This window comes from Rhinocladiella mackenziei (genome assembly GCF_000835555.1).
Source record: "Rhinocladiella mackenziei CBS 650.93 unplaced genomic scaffold supercont1.11, whole genome shotgun sequence".
Taxonomy (NCBI): domain Eukaryota; kingdom Fungi; phylum Ascomycota; class Eurotiomycetes; order Chaetothyriales; family Herpotrichiellaceae; genus Rhinocladiella; species Rhinocladiella mackenziei.
Genome location: NW_013550594.1, coordinates 439260 through 458383, shown reverse-complemented (window position 1 = coordinate 458383; position 19124 = coordinate 439260). Strand labels below are relative to the sequence as shown.

Here is a 19124-nt window from a genome sequence, read left to right as displayed (position 1 = left end):
CCATAAAAGTGTCGAATTTTTTGATGAGAGGCCACCATCACATGCGTCGTCGCCTCTCGAGGATTTAGAACTAAATTAAGTGTATCCATACTTAATCCTCGTTTCCCGTTCGCGATGTCGGACCAATGGTTCGAGTTAATATAGGGTCGAAGAATCTGGAAGACGTCTCGAAGTAAAGCTCGAAAGCAAATCGCTCGAAAGAGTCGCATGATGAAGGCCACATGAGCCGACGACTCTTTCCACCGTGACAGAAGCGAGACCGATGAAGCCACCAACACGTAGTCGTCCATATGATTTCGAAGTCGTCGATATTGAGCTCGAAACGTCGTCAAGATCGAGATCGACTGAACGCGGAATTGACCACTGATCTCCGGCCGGAGTACCCAGTTCGCCCAGTCGATGTGGTCGACAAACCACCCGTAGCCGAACTCGTGCATATTGATTCCGATTCCGAGCCCGTGTCGAGGTTTCGAGGCCGTGACGGATAAACCACCTCGACGAGAACGGGGTTGGTAACGATCCAGCCATAGTTGAGGATACGTACCCGGAATCAGAACCCCGGCGAAGCACGAGATACATTGAAGCATCAGAATCATGAGTTGAGTGTGTTCCCAGGCAATGTAGGGTTTTTTCTGACAACGCCCATAAAGGGTCTCGAAGCCGAAACAGAACTTGTTGAGGTTCCATCGATACCATTCCACCAAGGTTTCGGTCGGATAAGCCACCCAAGAGTCGGGCCCCGTTCGATGAACGGGAACTATGGTCGAAGAGAGGTGGTGACGAGCACACTGATCGATCTGTCGAAGAAGACCGAGGGTCACTCGACACTCCCAGCGCGTCCCGTACGACGTCGCGGCGGACGCCCACAGTCCATAATGACAGCGACGTTTACTGTGGATATAAGCCCGCGCGAGCACCTCCGGTCGAACACTGATGGCACCTCCGATCTGTTGAAACGTGGTCAGCACGTCGGGGCTTAACGTCAAATTGGATAAACCCGTATTGGAAAAGGGATACGTGTTGCCGGCGGCAAAGATCTCCTTGAAACTGGCGTAATGTTGAACGTACGATAAACCTTGAGCACGAAGCGAAGATGTCAGGGGAATTTCGAGCGTAGCATCATTCACGCCGCGCACAAAGCCCCATGGGAAAAGAGTGGGTGTCAACGTCGATGGCGATTCTTCATACGCATCGAGACACGCCGCAAATAAACGCAGAAAGTCTTCTCGCCATAAGAGACTACATGCCGACGACGACGACGGGAGCGTCTCTTGACCGACGTCGATATGAACCGCATCCTCGGTCCAGTATTGCGAGTCAAATCGCGATTCGAACCAGTTAAAGAAATAGTCCATCGTGCTCGTCCAGCTGGCCGTCTTCCACGGTCGTAACTTTAATCCCTTTCCCACCACGACGAGAAATGCATCTCGAAAAAGATGATGACCCGGCTCGTCCACGCGACGCGAGATGGCTTCTTGAATGGCCGGAAGAAATGTCGCCGGGAGTTCATACTGTAAATTTTGATGATGCGCTCGAGTCGTGATGGTCGCGGTTCTCGTTTCCGTATATAGAGCTCGCGCATTAGCCTGAGCGTGTCGAAAACTCGACGACGGGATTGATTCGCGGCCGAGCATCTCGATCCACCTCGCACGTATAACCCGTAAAGAGATATTGAAGCTCCTCCGTCGAGTACGTCACCGACGGCGATCGAATGGACGACGTCGAGATTAAATCGGGAAGCTGTTGATGGGCCGGAAAGTGTGACTGAATATAATCGAGACCCGCACCAAGGCCGATCTCGTCGACGGCGAATGAATTTTCCTCCTCATGATGTTGACGTTGATGAAGCGTCTCGATGAGATCATCGTTCACTTCGGGTATATGATGAGCGAGTTCGAGGAGAGTTTAGGCCGGATTGGCGAAAAGGAGTTGTGTGGCGAGAAAATGAGCGAGCGAGGTAACGGGAAGAGGAATCGCAGTTTCGAATGAGAAGCGTTCTCGAGATCGAATCGAGCTTCTCGTTCGAGATCGTAAAGTCGATCGCGATGGGATAGAAATAGAGGAGGGTGAACGAGGTAAAGATTTAAAAGACGAGAGATCGGATATTTTTATCGTCACACTCGACTGGGGAGAAGGGTCGATGAACGATTTATCTCGTCGAGAATGATCGGAGTCGACGTGATCGAAATCGATTCGATTTTCGATTCGATTAATATCGACGTGAGGAAGAATGTTATGAAGTAAGATTGGTTGATTCGATATCGAGCTTAACGACGAAGCTTCTCTCGAAGTCGTCGCCGCTTCTCATACCATTTAACCCGGAAATGAAAAGGCCGATCTCGACTAGATAAAAGAGTTAAAGATGAAATATTTTTATCGTCGATAAAGTATCGAATTCGATTACGCTCTCGCTTATCGAGTCGCACGATAAGCGATATTAGCGATAACGTCAGCGTATATAGATATTTAGATAAACTTTATTCCACACTCTTAGAAAAAGCCCGATAATATACGTCGTGTAGATAAATCAGCTCTATTCTACCCTTCTTAAAAAGGCTAGAGCATTTATTTAAATTTAAGTTATATAAGCCAACTATCGACTAAGGTCTCATTGAACGACTGAATAGTAGTAGGTGCCTCTTTATTAGAGAAGGGGTAGAATAGAGGTAACTAAACGCGTATATATTTCAGCAAGTTAGTAGAACAAGTTATAGAACAACAAGAACAATAGCTTATATTAAACTTCGTGGATTGAAAGAGTGCTCTATTTCTATCAAGTTGAGGTTCTATCTGGCATGTTTATATGGACAAAGATTGTGCTGAATCGTGAGACAATATGGGGCAACGATTTCAGCGTGGCAATGAACGTTCAGCTGGACAAGGGATTCGTCTACGAGCTGAACACGGAGACATCGAAAGATAGCGACAATCTTTGTCTATATAAATATACGAGGCAGGACCTCAACTTAATAAAAAACAGAGCACTCCTTCAACTCAAGTTGTACTATAAGTTCGTGTCAGGGTGGGGACGTACGAGGGAGCGAGAGTGGAGATTCGACAATGATATTACTGTCCAATGCACTATAAAGTACAAGACGAGAGACAAAGAACACGAAAGCAGTGCGATGCTATCCCAGATAATTATGGCCAGCGGTGCAGTCATACCGCAAGGCTATCACGCAGGCACACAAGGCTATCGACAGGCACACGAGGCTATTCGACAGCTACAGTGGGCCTGCCAAGACCGTTCGAGGGGCTTCCAGGTTGTGTCATGACAGTTCGACAGATTGCCGCCATCTTTCGATGTCTCCGTGTTCAGCTCGTAGATGAAATCTTTGTCTAGCTGAATACCAATTGCCACGCTGAAAGTGTTGCTATATATTGTCTCACAGGTTAACACAATGCTATTGTTCAACAGCTCATAACTTCACTACCACGCAGGCACACAAGGCTATCGGTAGGCACGCGAGGCTATTCGACAGCCACAGTGGGCCTGCCAAGACCGTTTGAAGGGCTTCTATCACACACACACACACAAAGGAGGAGATATCTCTACAGCACACACCTTTCGACAAAAATAATCAACACCAAAGCTCCCCTCCTATAGTCCATCACTGACGAACTGATAAATGGGGCGCCACAACCAATGAATGCTTAAGCTAGACAAGTTCACCGACAGGAAGGTTTGAACCCCCCTCGGTATCACTCAGTTTAACATCAACAATCACTGGCTGGAGCATTACGTTTACCCATCTAGGGCACCTAGAAATCTAGGCCGGACAACCCTCTTGCCTTACCTATGATCGAACACTAGTAAGGTCCCTCAATTCTATCGGTTCGACTGAAACTTAGTGTGCCCACTGGGTTTCGTCCTTGATAGGTCAACCACGATTTGGTGTCAATTTTGAAGCAGTTTTTGGCATTATAAAATATAAACTTGTTTTTTTTTTTTAATTTTGGAACCACCCGATTACAGCTTGGCGTTGTGCGGCGACGCCAAGACCGTCGTGCTAGCCGATCACGTAAGCATACGGCTTGGCAAAGTCACGTGACATTGTTACATGAAAGTTCCTACCACGTCGCCATCGGATCCAGTCTATGGACTATGTACTCGGGGGGCACTCTACTCGATATCGACGTGATCCACCCATCGGATCCAGTCTGTGGACCATGTGGCCCCCCCGGAGTGGGCGCGCCCTTCCTACTCGACATCGATATGGTCCGTGGATTGGATCCGATGAGTGAACCACTCTAACGGATCAAATATTTTCCGTACCAGCGTCGTCGGATTAACTATTTTTCCGGCCTCACCCTCATCGGATCCAATCCGTGGACCATGTGCCTCCCCGGGCTCCCACTCGTGGTTCATGGATTGGATCCGATAAAGTCCCCCCGTCGCTCATCGGATCCAGTCTGTGGACCACCCAGAGAAGCTCTACTTCGTAACCGAGCGTGAACGACAAGCCTCGACGTCGAGATAATTCATAGATTGAATCCGATGGGTCGTGGCATTTCATCGAATCCAATCCGTGGACCACTGTCAAACTGGGGAACAACTTGAGATGTATTGAATGCTCTGTTTACACCCAACCGGTTCTGCTAGGTTACTGGTATATATACACGTTGAGTTGACTCCTTTTCTTTTTCTATTTTTACCCCTAAAATCTATATAGAGGTAATAACCTCCTTTTCAACAAAAGGGGCACTTGCTACTATTCGGCCGTTCAATGAGACCTTTGTTCGACAAAATATTATCGAATGCTGGCGAGCGCTGATTAGACAGAACTTTTTATCCAAATATCCAAATAAATCCAGCATCATGATTTGATTTGATTTGGATTTATCTGGATACGATTTATCTATTTGCCAGCCTGGGCCAACAGCGTCCAGCATCCGCTAGCGCGCCCTAGATCGCCCTGCCCTAGATCCCCTTATCGTAGACCGTGTCACGCGTCCACTTCTCTGGTCCTTTTCGGTTTTTTCGTCGGCTTTCTCTTCTTGGACTTCTTCCTCTTCTTCATCGGCTTTCTCCACTTTTTTAGTTTCTTTCTGTTCATTCTCTTTTCCGGCTTTCTCTGCATCTTGGTAGTTGGTGTAAATGTCTGTGCTAACCTCGTCGAAAGGAATACAACGCTCTTGGTGGCTAGGCCACGGCGGATAGGGCGGGTGTTGTACAGCGTCGCACTTGTCTGGGGTGATCCAGAGGAATTCTAGTTCAATATCAAACTCCCGTAGTTGGCCCTTGACCCAGTGGCGATATTCACGCAAGAAATTCCGATAAGAGTTCGAGTGACTTTTTGCCACTGTGATCTGGATGGGGGCGATGAGTAATTTCGGCTTTTTCCCTTTCGCGGCTTTCTCTTCGGTCTTGATCGAGAGAATCATTCCATCTATCGTCTTGTAATTGGTCTGTCGAGGTCGATAAAGTACGCGTTCATCTTGGATGTCGAACTGAATATCCTTTTGTTGCGTGAAGAATCTTAACTTCATCGGTTTGTCCCAGCCTTTGCAAATCCTTAAGCCTGTTGACCGGATGGATGTGAGGATGGCGTATTCCATCATATATCCGACGACACATCGATTGTGGACGAAGTCACTCAATGAAGCCAGAAACCCGGTGTCGATGAAAGTAGTATCCAACTCGAAAAGCTGATTTGTGACAGCGTCACGAACTAAACCGCAGGTATATCTTCCAATCTTGTCGTTGCGCTGATAAAAGTACCGATGGTCGATCAGTTCGACGTGTGCCCCCCATCCAGGTGGTACGCGCTCGTTACAAATGCAAGCCCTCACGAAGGCGCAATACCTGAAAAGTCAGAAATGTCCTGGGCAATCGAATCAGTCGAACATACCCCTTCCAATCAAAATTCCCAACAGTAGACCTGATTCGCTGCACAAAATGCACAGAATCATCATAGATTTGGTTAAATTTGGGTGCTGTCAAATCGACCTCCCCATTCTTTACGAATTGCTTCAGGAGTAATGGGATGCAGCCCGTAAAGTCTTCAACCTTGTCCCGGGTATACCCTCTCAACTTAATACCTTTATGCTGCCTCCACCACTGCTTCATTTCCGTCTAAGCGAGTTAGGAACCTCGTTGTGACACGAATTTGACACCACTTACCTTAGTGAAACCACCATAGACGCGTACCACCCAGTTATAGGTCTGATGTTTAAACTCTTCAAGGTCGTCCGTAGAATTTGCAGAGGAACTGAGGATTGTTTTATGCGAAGAGGTGAATCTGATAACCCATCGACGCAGCTGTCGAGCCACCTCCCTGTCTCCAAAGCCATCGCTCTTGAAAGCATTCATCTGATCAACGACAAATATGACGTTTTCTTGATACTCGAAGAATTTCTCGATCTGGTCCTGAGTGCGTAGGGCCATAATCTTCTTCTGGGTGGTGAAATCGTCGGCCCAAGCGAACAGCATTGCCTTTTTGACGTAGGAAACAGGGTCATCGAGCAACCCCCGGCAATCCGGTAGGTAGACGACCCGTTCATCTTGAGCAGCAAAGTAGCAGACGAGGGCGGCTAGAAGGTGGGACTTCCCAAAGCCCTGGGTTCCATAGAGCCAACATCTTCGATAAACCTGACTCTTTCGCACTTCCTTTACCTCGTCGAGGAAGTCTTTGAACATCGTTCTCCCCATATATAGCCACTTTCCTTTAGCTATATTGCGCTCATTAAATCGTTCTGGCATACTATCGATAAATGGGAAGTCGAGCGTGTGATTTAATGTGGGGTCGGAAAGTTTATCGATAGCTCCAGGAAGAGGATCGATAGAATCGGAGTGCTGGTCAGGAGAGTCGTTCATCTGAGTAATTATATCCTTAACGGCCTTTCTTCGCTTATTGGCTTCAGTGGCTAATTGTATGACTTTCTCTTCATCTTCCTCTTCCTCTTTATCTTTATATTTTTGACGTCTTTTGGACGAAATGGGCGACCCGTCAGATAAATCTGTTTCATCCTCTGTAACGACATCAGCTAGCTATCGTATAGTACATCAAAGGCGTAATTACCTTTCCTCTTTTGGCCAGCTGTCTGGTTCGATTGATCGTCTTAACACTGTTAGCCAGTGTCCAAGTTGTATCCACAGTCTGCTCTTACTCTGTTTCTTAACTTTTCTTGCAAGAGATGCAAGATCCCTATAAACTCCGAGGGGCAGATGAATTTCTCTGAAAAAATCTAGATCTTCAGCATACTCCATGAAGGCGGAGCCACTAATTTTTGCCGCTTTGAATGTCAAAACGTCGTCGTTATCGCGGAAAATCTTCGGTTGCCTATCCTTGATCCATTTGAGCAATTGCTCATCGTTCCAACTTTCCATCTCTTGAATTGTAGGGATTTTCTTCTGGCCTTGCCCAGCTTCGTGATTAGAAGCGTTCATTATGATCGACGCGAATGAGGGTCAAACGAGGGAGATGATATGATGTGACGACTCGCAGATGGGTTGTGGAGAGTTCAAACTCGCCCAAGATAAGCGCACGCGAACTGTCGTGGAATAGGGGGTCGCGAAGTTGGAGGCAGGGTCTTCGATCTGAGGGTAGAGGAAGCAACAAGTGTAGCATACACGGTAGAGAACTTGTCGGTGGCGACGGGGATGATGGATTAATTAATGGGGAGAAGATGGAGGGATTGTTTAAGTAGAAAGGTTGAGAGTGCAAGCTGCCCCAGGTGTTACTGCTTGCGGTGACACGCCAAGCCAGCGTTGCCTATTCTGGCTAATAACGGCTAGTTAGGGAATATATTGAAAAAGGGTACAAGTTGCTGCATAAGCAATGCCAAGCCACTTGTCACGTGATTGGAAAAGGAACTCTACTAACCCCGGACCACCCGGCCGCATGCGATACGATACGATACGATATTTACACACCCTGTGCGGGCTGCCTCATTACATTTATTTCTACCGATGTCGGGGCTGACTCTAGGCAGATACACCCATAGATACACTGACACAGATGATGTACGTTGTTCTAGGGGAGAGTAAACCGACAACGTGTTGAGAGAATGGATGCAGGAATGCATGCGCATTGGGCTATGGAGGCTTATCTATCTAACTATCTAGGGGTAATGAGCGACTTTAAATACACAGTTACTCGTCTAGGCTGCCGTAGGCTGTCGCAGGCTACAGCACAGGCATGAGTACAGTCTGGACTATGTCAAAGAGGCTTTGGCGCGCCCTGCAGAGTTGATCTACTTATGATTGAGATTAGCGGGTGCTGTGCAGCCGAGTTACCCCCCCCCCAATATTCTGCGGAGACTTCTTCAGTAGCCTCTAGTGTTTGCAATACTGTAATTGAATTTAATTGCTGATTCTATCGGGATTCTGGTGCCAACGTAATCGGATTGCCAAAACCTAACAGGGGGTAACGCGGAGCATTAGGACCACCCAGCAACATCAGTCTTGTCAGACAGCTGGTGCCAAGTGCCAAGTGCCCCTATTCTGGCTTATATGGGGGGCTTTCCCCCAATCCATAATTGCACGAGTTTTTCACCCCTTCTATCCGCATCTCGCTCTGTTTGACACTTCTCATACCTGCGTGTGCTTATTTCGTTGACTCATTGAACAAGTATGTAGAGAAGCTAGATAGCAGGACCTCTTGCACGAAGCGAGAGCCCTCAATTCCCCAACACCGCCTTTCGGCGTCTCCGTGCTCAGCTTCATAGATGACGTCCTTGCATAACTGAAAGTGTCGCCACACATTGTTCAACACCATTCTTGTCTCCCCGCCTCCACTACCGTGGTTCTGGCGTCCAATCCAACCTCTCTGTAGAGTCTAGTATATCCTTAACGGCGTTTAGGTTCGGTTTCCACTTGCCCATCTTCCCGTCTCATCTGTCGGACCACGCCCCTAGCCAGAACGTAAGGTCCTGTTGACCTATAATATGGTTTCCTGCTAAGCTGCAGCACAGGAAACAACACTAAAGGATGCCGTTCAAATAGGTATATAGATGGGCTCTTTGCTGCGCTCATTGGAAGAGCCAGCGCATTCATTCAAATTCAAGTTGCACACCAAGTTTGACAGATAGTCTCAGACCAGGGAAAATTCTCCATAGCCCAATACGCATACATGCCTACATCCATTCTCTCAACACTTCCGTAAAATCACATCCCCCACACCACACGGCCATCAGATCCACTCCGTGGGCCATGTGGCTAGGGGAGACCCACTCGATAGAAGTCGATATCGAGATGGTCCATGGACTATTCTACAAAGAAAGAAAAGAGATACATATACTCCAGATCCTTTTACTAGAAGATTCCATCAAATTACCAAGCACGGAATATTTCCATGATCTATACAGTCAATCGAGCATCATATCACAACACATGGATCGGATCCAGTCTGTGGACCACCTAGACAAGCCCTACTGATCAAACTCGAGATGGATCGTATGAAGTGTTCACGGATGAGCCTCGATATCGAGATGGTTCACGGATTGGATCCGATGAAATACCACGGGCCATCGGATCCGATCCATAGACTATGTCTGTCAAGATGGGGACGCACGAGGGAACGAGAGTGGAGGTCCGACAATGATATTACTATCCAATGCACTATAAAGCACAAGACGAGAGACGAAGAGCATGAAAGCAGTGCAAAGCTATCCTAGATACTTATAGCCAGCGGTACAGTCATACTGCAAGGCTACCACGCAGGCACACAAAGCTGTCGGTAGGCACACGAGGCTATTCGACAGCCACAGTGGGCCTGCCAAGACCGTTCAAGGGGTTTTCAAGTTGTGCCATGACAATGTCCTCTAAGGGAAGGGGAGCACCCTACGACAATATCCACGTCTGTCGAGGATGTCGATAGATCTCTTTCCAATTCCCGCCATCTCTTCCGAGCCAGAACGGATATTCATTCTCGCAGGAGAGATGGTGACGGCTTAGAGAAGCCGACTTCGAGCGGACATGTCGAACTTCATCACTTCTAGCACGGCCCTCAAACTAGTCGAAGCTGAAGTGATTGTTTGCACTCTGCACAACAGACCTCATATCGATAGTGTAGCGAGGCGCTACTGTAGCGGGGCGCTACGTGCATGGATTATGTAAGGGGCAAACAAACATGGGTGGGTATAAAGATGGCGAGAGCGTTGAACTTTTCTTGTAATTAGAGCTTGGTGTGTGGTTGCTCAACAGCTTTGACGACGACATCCTCTCTGTATGACAGGCACTCAAGTGCTAAACCGTTCATCACCTTACAATAGGTGTCGAACAAGGTTTCGCTGGACGGTTGAACAGTAGCGAGTACTTCTTGATGGGAAAAGGGGGTATCACTCCTATGTAGGATATCGGGGTAGGAACAGGAGAGGAAAAAGGGTCAGCCCAACGTGTGTGTATACCAGCAACCTGGCAGGGTCAGTTGCTGGATGGACGGAGCATTCAATCCACCTCAAGTTGCACCTGTAACACCCATCACGCCACGAATTCTGTAACAACAGTGCTAAGAGAGGGTGTGAGGAGAGGGGTCATAAATCGTTGCGAGCGTACAAGGTAGGGTGTGGAATGGCAATGTACTGAAACCTGTCTCTATCTAAGGGTTCGAAGGCTCTTCTTATACCTTCGATCCGTTCATCTTCCTACCTCCTTTCCAACGCCCAGCCCCCTTCCTGCCACCTTTGCAGTGGCTGGGAATTCGTGGCGTGATGGGTGTTACAGTAGCGGATCGGCTATACAGTTGTCGTGGCCACATCATGGCCGTCTCATCTCGGTTGTGGGACCGAGTTTTTTACGACCAGGAGACGATGAACGAATTCCAGAGACCAGAGTACTGGAGAACCTTTGATGAAAATATTCCTCGGTGGTACGAGCAATGGTATCAAGGCTTGAACCCTCGCCGTTTAGAATTCGACCCGACACCGGAAGACCATCCATAAGAAGTCGAGCGGGAGACAAGATAGATCGAGACGATCGAAGGCGAACCCTAACGACGTCATGGGGGATAGATAATAGATAAACGAGTAGGAGTTAATGTTGAGAACGGTGGAAGGAATAGTAATGGTCATATAATGAGGTGGAAAAATAAATAGTAGTGTGTTTCAGCGAGGAGACCATTTTTATATTTTCTCTTTTGTCACAGTGCCCTCTACATCAAGAATCTGTCAAACTTTTGTGCAACTTGAGATGAAGGAGCGCTCTGTTCTCTATCTACCTATCGAGGTGTTGAGGCTCCTTTTATAGACGCACGAATGCTACACTGTTGCACAGAGCAACCATCTGTAACGTCGTCGCCCATGGAGACCTCTCGTCGTCCAACAGAATCTATCTGTCATGCTCGATATGACTCGAGTCGATTCAATTTAGGGACGGTGTAGTACAACACCAATTCAAAAGTCTCTGGTAGTTTTAGAGCAACTTTTGCATTTCGCGACGCGTTTCTGCTCCTGCCCTCAATAATGCTAGCGCCACGAGCCCCTCTACGTGAGATTAATGGTAACATATTATAACCTGGACAGGACTGGAAAGTTTGCCGGATGGCATGTAGACTACGAAATAGGATACCAAGAATATATTGATATGTTGGTAGGGCCCTGTTGGACAGTGGATGATCGTCAAACTGAGGGAGCAAATTGAGACGTATTGAATGCTCTACCTCTTTGGCAACTGGTCCTGCCAGATTGCCAGTATATACATGCTTGGTTGACCCATTTTCTATTCCTATTCTTCCCCTATATCCTGCATAGGGGTGATAACCCTTTCTAAGTAAAGGGGTACTAACTATTGTTCAACAAGTAGAGAACGAAGGTAGTACGTAGCAAGATAGCTAGTCCCCTATAGGCTTAGCTTACACATGGCATAAACAAACAATTGGCGGGGCGCCAAGCATCTCCGCAAGCGCCGAGACCTTAGCTCAATGTCGATCATTGCCTCTCCGCAATGTCATAGCCGGCTCCATTGCCGCCAGCGTCTAGTCCCGCCATTCTTCATATATCGGTCTGGGGTATCTGCTTCACAATTATGTGTCTGCACTACTCTCAACGCCTGTGTTAATCATGGCGACCCCAGACAGCAAAGCAGTCGAGTCCAAGATAATGAGTAAACCTCAAGATGAAATGATTGAGTTTACATCCCCCCAGTCTCGGTTTGACGAAAAGGAGGCCTCGCAAGGCACAGTTGCTGTCGACTACTCTGGAGCCTCAAAGAAGACCGACCCCGAAGAGATCCAACTCGTCCGAAAGCTGGACCTCTACATCCTACCTATCATGTGGGCGATGTACTATCTCAACTGGATTGACCGGTAAGTCTTCGTTTCACGGTCAAGGCCGTCCGCCAGCTAAACACGCATAGCAACAATCTCCCGCAGGCACGCCTCAACGGCATCGAGGAAGACCTCAACCTCAAAGGCGTGCAATGGAACACCGCCATCTCCATCTTGCAGGTGGGTTATGTGCTTATGCAGATCCCATCCAACATGTTCCTGACCCGAACGCGCGCGTCGATTTACATGCCGGTGTGCATGATGGGCTGGGCTGTCATATCAGCATGCACGGCTGTGGTCACTAACTTCAGTGGCCTTGTCGCCTGCCGCTTCTTCCTCGGCTTCGTGGAAGCTCCATTCTACCCCGGAGTCCTGTATATGCTGTCCATCTTCTACACCCGCAAGGAGTTGGCTTCGCGCATTGCTATCATGTATACCGGACAGATCGTTGCCAACGGGACTGCAGGGCTGATTGCGGCGGCGGTCTTTTCGACCCTGGATGGAGCACATGGCATCAAAGGCTGGCAATGGTGGGTCAGATGCCAGACTGCTGAGAAATGGTGGCTAATATGATAGGCTTTTTATCGTCGAAGGTGTGACCACTTTCGGTGTCGCGTGCGTCGGTCTGTACCTCATGCCGGACGAACCAGGCCACACACGGTGGCTAACTCCTCGAGAGCGCGAACTCGCTGTTGCCCGGATCCAACGCGACATCGTTGGCATAGCGCCCCGCGGCAGCACCATGGATGGCTTACGGCAAGCCGTACGCGACCCCAAGACCTGGCTCTTCTGTCTGATGCAGAACCTGCACATCAGCGCCTGCTCGTTCACATTCTTCTTCCCCACGATTGTGAAATCGATGGGCTTCTCCAACATTACGGCGTTACTCCTGACCTCTCCACCATACTTCGTGTCTGGAGCTGTCGGCATCGTAATTGCGTGGACATCCGGCCACTTTAACGAGCGCACATGGCATATCACCGCGACGCTGCTGCTGGCGATAGTTGGCTTCATTATTAGTATGTCCACGCTCAACACAGCAGCGCGATATGCGGCTTCCATTCTCTTTGCCACCGGTGCTTTCGGCGTTGGCAGCGTCATCTTGGGTTGGGTTTCCGCTACCCTCTCGCAGACGCCCGAGAAGAAGGCCGTGGCCTACAGCATGGTCAACGTTTGTGCCACCATTGCATATCTGTACACAGCCTATCTCTGGCCGAGTCACGATGGGCCAAGGTACGTGCCTGGCTTTATTGCCATGGCCTGTTTTGCTGGAGGCAGCTTGCTGTGTGCTTGGGCCATGAGGGTGTGGTTGATGAAGCTCAACAGGAAGATGCACGAGGACGAGGATGAGACCAGGGTGGCTTATGCGTACTAGCCACGAAGACGAATCTCTCGCACGTCATAGCCGGGTAGCAAGAAGCTGGACAGCGGATTGTCCATATCGTTGAAGAGGTCGAGAAATGCTGCGTCAAAGTCGTCTTGGTGATTGAGTGCATCGAGCGGGCCCGTCAAGGATAGCAAAATGTCGAATATTGGCGTGGAATTTCTGGAAGCCCCAGGGAAATAGCGCAAAGCCTCATGAATGTCTGTCTCTGACATGTTCTCAACTTCAACCTGACCGGCCACCACCAATGCAAGATTCTTGCAGCTGGCGGCAGCTCCGGTCGGCTCTTCGGCGTGATTTTCGTTCCTGACCATGCTTGCCGACGCGAGTGATGCCCGAAGCTGCTCAACGCCGTCCTGAAACATTTTCGCCGATGGCCATCGTTGCGCCAGATCTCCGAGTGCAGCGACCAAGACCTCAATGGCGCCTTCAGCTGCGTCCTTCAGGACCTGAACCTGGCTTGCGCGAATAAGGGCCAGGAGCGCGAGAGTGACGTACCAGCCAGCCATGCCCTGCAAAAAGCGAAGATTGCCTCCGACCAAAAAGTCCTCGAAAATGCGTGCAATGGAAGATGCCGCCAGAGTAGACATGGCGTGAGTTGAGCGCTCTGGCCGTTTCATGCCCAGGAGGATCAATGCCGATAAGTACGGTAGGTGCAACTGACGGATGTCGCGAGCGTATCGTGCCGAGGACCCTCGGGAGTAGGGTAGCCGCAGATAATCCGGGAGCGCGCTTGACCAGGCGTGAAGCCTCACGAAGAGCTGGTCGGATTGCTCTTTGACATTCGGATGGCGCCGAAGATGCTCGGCTACATGTCCGACGATTCCACACAGGTCGACATAATGAACGAAAACCTCGCCATGTTGCCAGTGCGCAGAGTGAAAGTCTTGAGGAGAAGGTTTGCCAATAGTGCAGTCGTCAGGGTCAATGATACAAGGGCGGCCCTGTGACATGGAGGTGAGGCGTTCTCGTGCCTGGGAAAAAACTTATCAGCCCAAAGTCGTAGCGGGTCTACCGAATCACTTACGTAGAGCGTCCACCAGATTCGACTGCGTAATGCTTGGCTATCACCAGGCCAGTGTCCTCCGTGGCTGCCCGGCAGCTGTTTGTGGAGTCCCATCTCTTGCGCCTGTCTAATGGCGACTCCAGTCCAGTACCAAGACCCATTCTTGCTCACCACGTTGGGGCTCGTCGTGCTCCACCAGTAGAATAGCATGATTGCAATCAGCGATACAAGTGGATTTGCTTCAGCGTCTGAATTGAAAAGCTCCCTGGCCTTGCTGTAGTGAACAGATGGCTCTGCCTCCGTCAATAGCGCTGGTTGAATCGTAGTGGTAACGAGAGCGAGCGCTTGCTCAAGCAACAGTGACTGGGAGCTGTCTAACAACTCAACGTCCAGAATGGGACAGAATGTTGAGCAGAATTCGTCGAATATGTCGATGTAGCATTTTCTGATAAAAGGTGAGAGCGGCTTGACTAGGTATCGCGACCCAATCGTCAGGCCTTCATCAGCACTTGTGCGAGCATATGTAGCTGGGAACATTGACATGTAACCCGAGTCTCCAAGGAAGCCGATGGCGTTCTCACCATGACTTGGCTGAGCATGTACACTCCGAGAACGATTGTCTCGGTCGCTCTCAATGCCTCTACTGTCATAGGCATTGCTACTTTGGCTGTGGGCTGTGCGCATATACAACGGCTGCAATGGTGATGTTACACCCGAATTCGCTCCCGAAGTGACCAGCAGCGAGGCATTCTGTCTTGCTGCTTCTGAGCCGGAAGCTTCAGCGCGAGAGGCTTCGACAGTTGGTATCTGGCTGGATGTAAACCCCGCTGATACCTTTCTGCGTGTGAGGTTCCTCTTAGACGGCCGAGCTCTATTGGCGAAGAGGGTAAGCGCTCTGCAAAACGATCAGGAGGAGATCAAATGCTTACCGGCAAACCACATCAGCGTTCCGACAATTGGTACAGCCCTCTTCATGGCCATTTTTCTGTCGATGTTGCAGGTCGCATTTACCCTATATTAGTCAGTACCTGGTAACGTGTCTGGATCTCCAGTACTCAGCAGACCTTCTTCTCATGACAGCGTTCGCAGGCGACACCTGCACGACGTCGTATGCGGCGCTCATTGCTGTCTCTCGCGCTTCTGAACTCTATGTTAGGCAGCATGAGGTGTTGTAGATCCTTCAAGGGAGAGAAGGATGATGGACTGTGGAGTCCAGAGAAGAGATATGAAGGATTGCGTTGTTGTTCTATCTAACAAGAGAGCAAGACTGAGCAAGTTTCGAAAATGTCAAGACGACTGCTTCACGTGACATGCCAACAAAGGATTTGTGATTTCCTGGGCTACAGATGCAGTATCACGTGCCAAAAAGTGCTGGCATGACTCGAATTCATCGAGCCAAGCCACTGTAGCCACTTATATCGTTTGATAATTGAAGCCCCAATTATCACAGATTCTTCGTAGCCACAACCCCCCCTTCTCTCCTTCCCCGCCCCCCTCCCCAAACAACAAAAACGGGGTTGATCTTGGCGCGGGGCAGACCATATCCCAGCTTCAGGCTTTGGCTTCTGGATAGATTAGAGTTTGGAACAACGGCAATGGGAGGAAGCGAGTCATAGCCGCCTGAACCGCTGAATCGCACCAAGAGTCCCGGCAATGGCTGGGGAAAGTCACAATTATCCGGCCAAATGCCGACCGCACTCTGAGCAGATTTTACTCAAATGGCTTGCCCCTTTCGGGGATCTTCGAGAAATATAAATATCTGTAAGGCATTGCGGATCGAGTTTTAAAAGGCTACCAACAAAGGAGCACGTTATTACCAAGACCGCAACGGATCGACATTTTCATTATTGTTGTTCTGTGTTGTCTGTCGTCAAGAAAGGTCTTGGAGCTTGTCTGTCTATAAACTGAACATGGCTCCTATAGCAGTCGATGATCCGCCTGTATTGCCTGAGGCGCACGTTTTGGCTCAGCATGGACACCACCAAAACCCTGTCTTAAAGACGCCATCAGCAGATTTGAGCACCACCAGAGGCAATGGAATAAAACACAATGCCGAATCAGCTTCGGATTTCGATGTACCACTGCGCAATCACCCGGCTTACATTGCACGGAGACTACGAGTGATTACAATCGGCGCCGGCTTTTCTGCCATGATCTTCGCTCACAAGCTCCGCTATCAGCGACCAGAGATCAGCGACATCGTGGACCACACCATCTACGAGGCAAGATCAGACACCGGCGGCACATGGCTGGTGAACAACTACCCAGGCATCCAATGCGATGTGCCGGCTCATATCTACGCCTTCCCCTTTGATCCCAATCCGTACTGGAATCGCTACTACGCCACTGGACCAGAGATCCATGAGTACTTTACCAAGACAGTTAAGAAGTGGGGTCTCGACCGCGACATCGTGTTCAACTCGCGAGTTGTGGGCGCTCACTGGCAAGAGGAGTCGTCGGGATGGAAAGTCACAGTCGAGCACGAAGGGTCAAGGCGCGAGGAGTTCGCAGATATTGTCGTATCTGCTCAGGGTTTCCTCAATATCTGGAAGTGGCCGGAAATCCCCGGCCTTGATGATTTCACGGGGCACAAGGTCCATTCAGCTGAGTGGGATCACAGCTACAACTATTCTCACAAGCGCATCGCCGTCATTGGCAATGGTTCTTCCGGAATTCAAATTCTGCCGGAGATGGCAAAGCTGCCTGGAACACAGGTGGTGAGCTTCCAGAGAGGCCCAACATGGGTCGTCTCGCGCCACGATGTGGGTGGTATCGCGGCCACGTCGAACAACCCTGCGTATTCGGAAGAGCAGAAGCGGACATTTGCAACCAACCCCAGGGCACACCGTGAGTACAGGCGGTCGCTCATTCAGCGCAGCAATCGAGGCTTCAGATTGGTACGGACGTATATCACCCTTTCTCAGCAACTGGCACTAATTGCTGCAGTTCGTGAAAGGATCGCCCGAGAACCTGACCAGTTTCGAGATAGCGAAGGAGCAGATGGCTGCCAAATTGAACCATGATCCGGAACTGTGCCAGAAGCTGATCCCGAAATGGGAGCTAGGTTGCCGCAGAGTGACTCCAGGACAAGGCTACCTCGAGTCATTTCTATTACCGAATGTAGGTCTCACCCAGAGCCCGATCCAGAGAATTACAAGGAATGCGATTGTGACCGCTGATGGTGAAGAGCGAGAATTTGATGTTGGTAAGTAAGAGGGCCGTATCTTGAGTGGACCTAATACTTTCATAGTGGTCTGCGCAACTGGCTTTGATGTCTCTCACCGGCCAGCATACCCAGTTATCGGCCGTAATGGCATCAGCCTGGGCGAGAAATGGAAGGACGAACCCGAGTCATACATGTCGCTCGCCTGCCCAGACATGCCCAATTACTTCATATTCACCGGGCCCAATGCTGTAGTCGGCCATGGCTCCCTGATCGAGGGGTTGAATTGGGTTTCCGACTACATCCTCAAGTGGGTCGACAAAATCGCCCGAGAAGACATTCGAAGCATCGAGCCAAAGCAATCTGCCGTGAATCAATTTGTGCGGTATGGTGATCAGATTCATAAAACGCTGACTTGGACGGGGGAGTGTAGATCGTGGTACAAGAACAATCGTGTTGATGGAAGGGTGACTGCCACTTTCGCTGGTAGCAGTCTACTATTTAAGCGCTTGATCAGTGAGATCAGGGGCGAAGACTGGAATATTACATACGGCTCGGCGAATAAATTTGCGTTTATGGGCAACGGATTTACCGAGTATGAGCTGGATGATAGCAACGACCTGGCATGGTACATCGAGAAATAGCATAGAAACACTGTCTTCTTATGGGGCTCGTGGGTGAAGAGCTTGATGGCGTTCTTCACGTCTTACTTAGCCAGCTTTACTCCTCTTCTTCACGATCTGCTCCACAACATCCAACTTTGTCATCTTCTTGATTATCCCCTCGAACAAGTCCCAGCTGTCACACGCTCTCGCCCCTCCTGATAACATTTCGACGGGCTCTTCCTCAACAGCGCCCCCGACACCTGAGTTTTCGTAGAGAGGCAGTTGTTTGTTCGCCATCATGTGGATCTGGAAGAGGAAAGAGAGTGCCTCAAAGACCGAATTTATGGCTTCCGTGTTCATCATATATGGCTGCCACCTTCTGCTTCTACGCCGGCGATCAACGGTGGGACAGTTGTGCAATCTTGCCATGGTTCTGGATGTCTCGGCCGAACGAAAGCGTCTAAAACGGATCGTACTAGGTTTTGGCCTTAACTTCAAACCCATTTGTCAATTAGAAGACTCATTTTGAGATGAAAATGCCATCCAGTTTCAGCTCGATAGCCATCTGGATTGGTCAAATCTGTTCCATGACAACTTCAAGTGGTGTGAAGTACAGAAGGAAGTAGGGCATATCGCAATAGTATACGTTTTACGGCCGGAGAATTTTCTTGCTTCAACGAGGCTTATCGGTCTTTACTATACAAAGTATTCAGATAGAGTTCCAACCGCGTTTTGTCGACGTCTTTTGTCGGCTATCAAT

The 19124-nt window shown here is 49.4% G+C and overlaps 5 protein-coding genes across 5 annotated transcripts in view; 2 read left to right on the top strand and 3 right to left on the bottom strand.

Annotated features, from left to right (window-relative positions):
- Positions 1-1634, bottom strand: part of Z518_11166 (uncharacterized protein) — a gene marked incomplete at both ends in the record, with an annotated part of 4114 nt that extends 2480 nt beyond the window's left edge. Inside the window, one exon of the mRNA XM_013411436.1 lies at positions 72-1634. Coding sequence (XP_013266890.1) covers positions 72-1634 — 1563 coding nt within the window. The remainder of the gene's footprint in view (positions 1-71) is intronic.
- Positions 1635-4896: 3262 nt separating this feature from the next.
- Z518_11165 (uncharacterized protein) lies at positions 4897-7390 on the bottom strand (the record flags this gene model as incomplete). The annotated part of the gene is made up of 5 exons (XM_013411435.1): positions 4897-5806; positions 5853-6076; positions 6125-6972; positions 7023-7061; positions 7111-7390. 5 exons carry the CDS (start codon positions 7388-7390, stop codon positions 4897-4899), a joined length of 2301 nt encoding a protein of 766 aa, XP_013266889.1.
- Positions 7391-12000: 4610 nt separating this feature from the next.
- Z518_11164 (uncharacterized protein) lies at positions 12001-13556 on the top strand (the record flags this gene model as incomplete). The annotated part of the gene is made up of 4 exons (XM_013411434.1): positions 12001-12245; positions 12296-12736; positions 12783-13439; positions 13481-13556. 4 exons carry the CDS (start codon positions 12001-12003, stop codon positions 13554-13556), a joined length of 1419 nt encoding a protein of 472 aa, XP_013266888.1.
- Positions 13557-13577: 21 nt separating this feature from the next.
- On the bottom strand, positions 13578-15577 carry Z518_11163 (uncharacterized protein; the record flags this gene model as incomplete). Its single annotated transcript, XM_013411433.1, has 3 exons — positions 13578-14564; positions 14618-15360; positions 15526-15577. 3 exons carry the CDS (start codon positions 15575-15577, stop codon positions 13578-13580), a joined length of 1782 nt encoding a protein of 593 aa, XP_013266887.1.
- Positions 15578-16506: 929 nt separating this feature from the next.
- Positions 16507-18403, top strand: Z518_11162 (uncharacterized protein; the record flags this gene model as incomplete). Its single annotated transcript, XM_013411432.1, has 3 exons — positions 16507-17493; positions 17543-17801; positions 17847-18403. 3 exons carry the CDS (start codon positions 16507-16509, stop codon positions 18401-18403), a joined length of 1803 nt encoding a protein of 600 aa, XP_013266886.1.
- Positions 18404-19124: the final 721 nt, after the last annotated feature.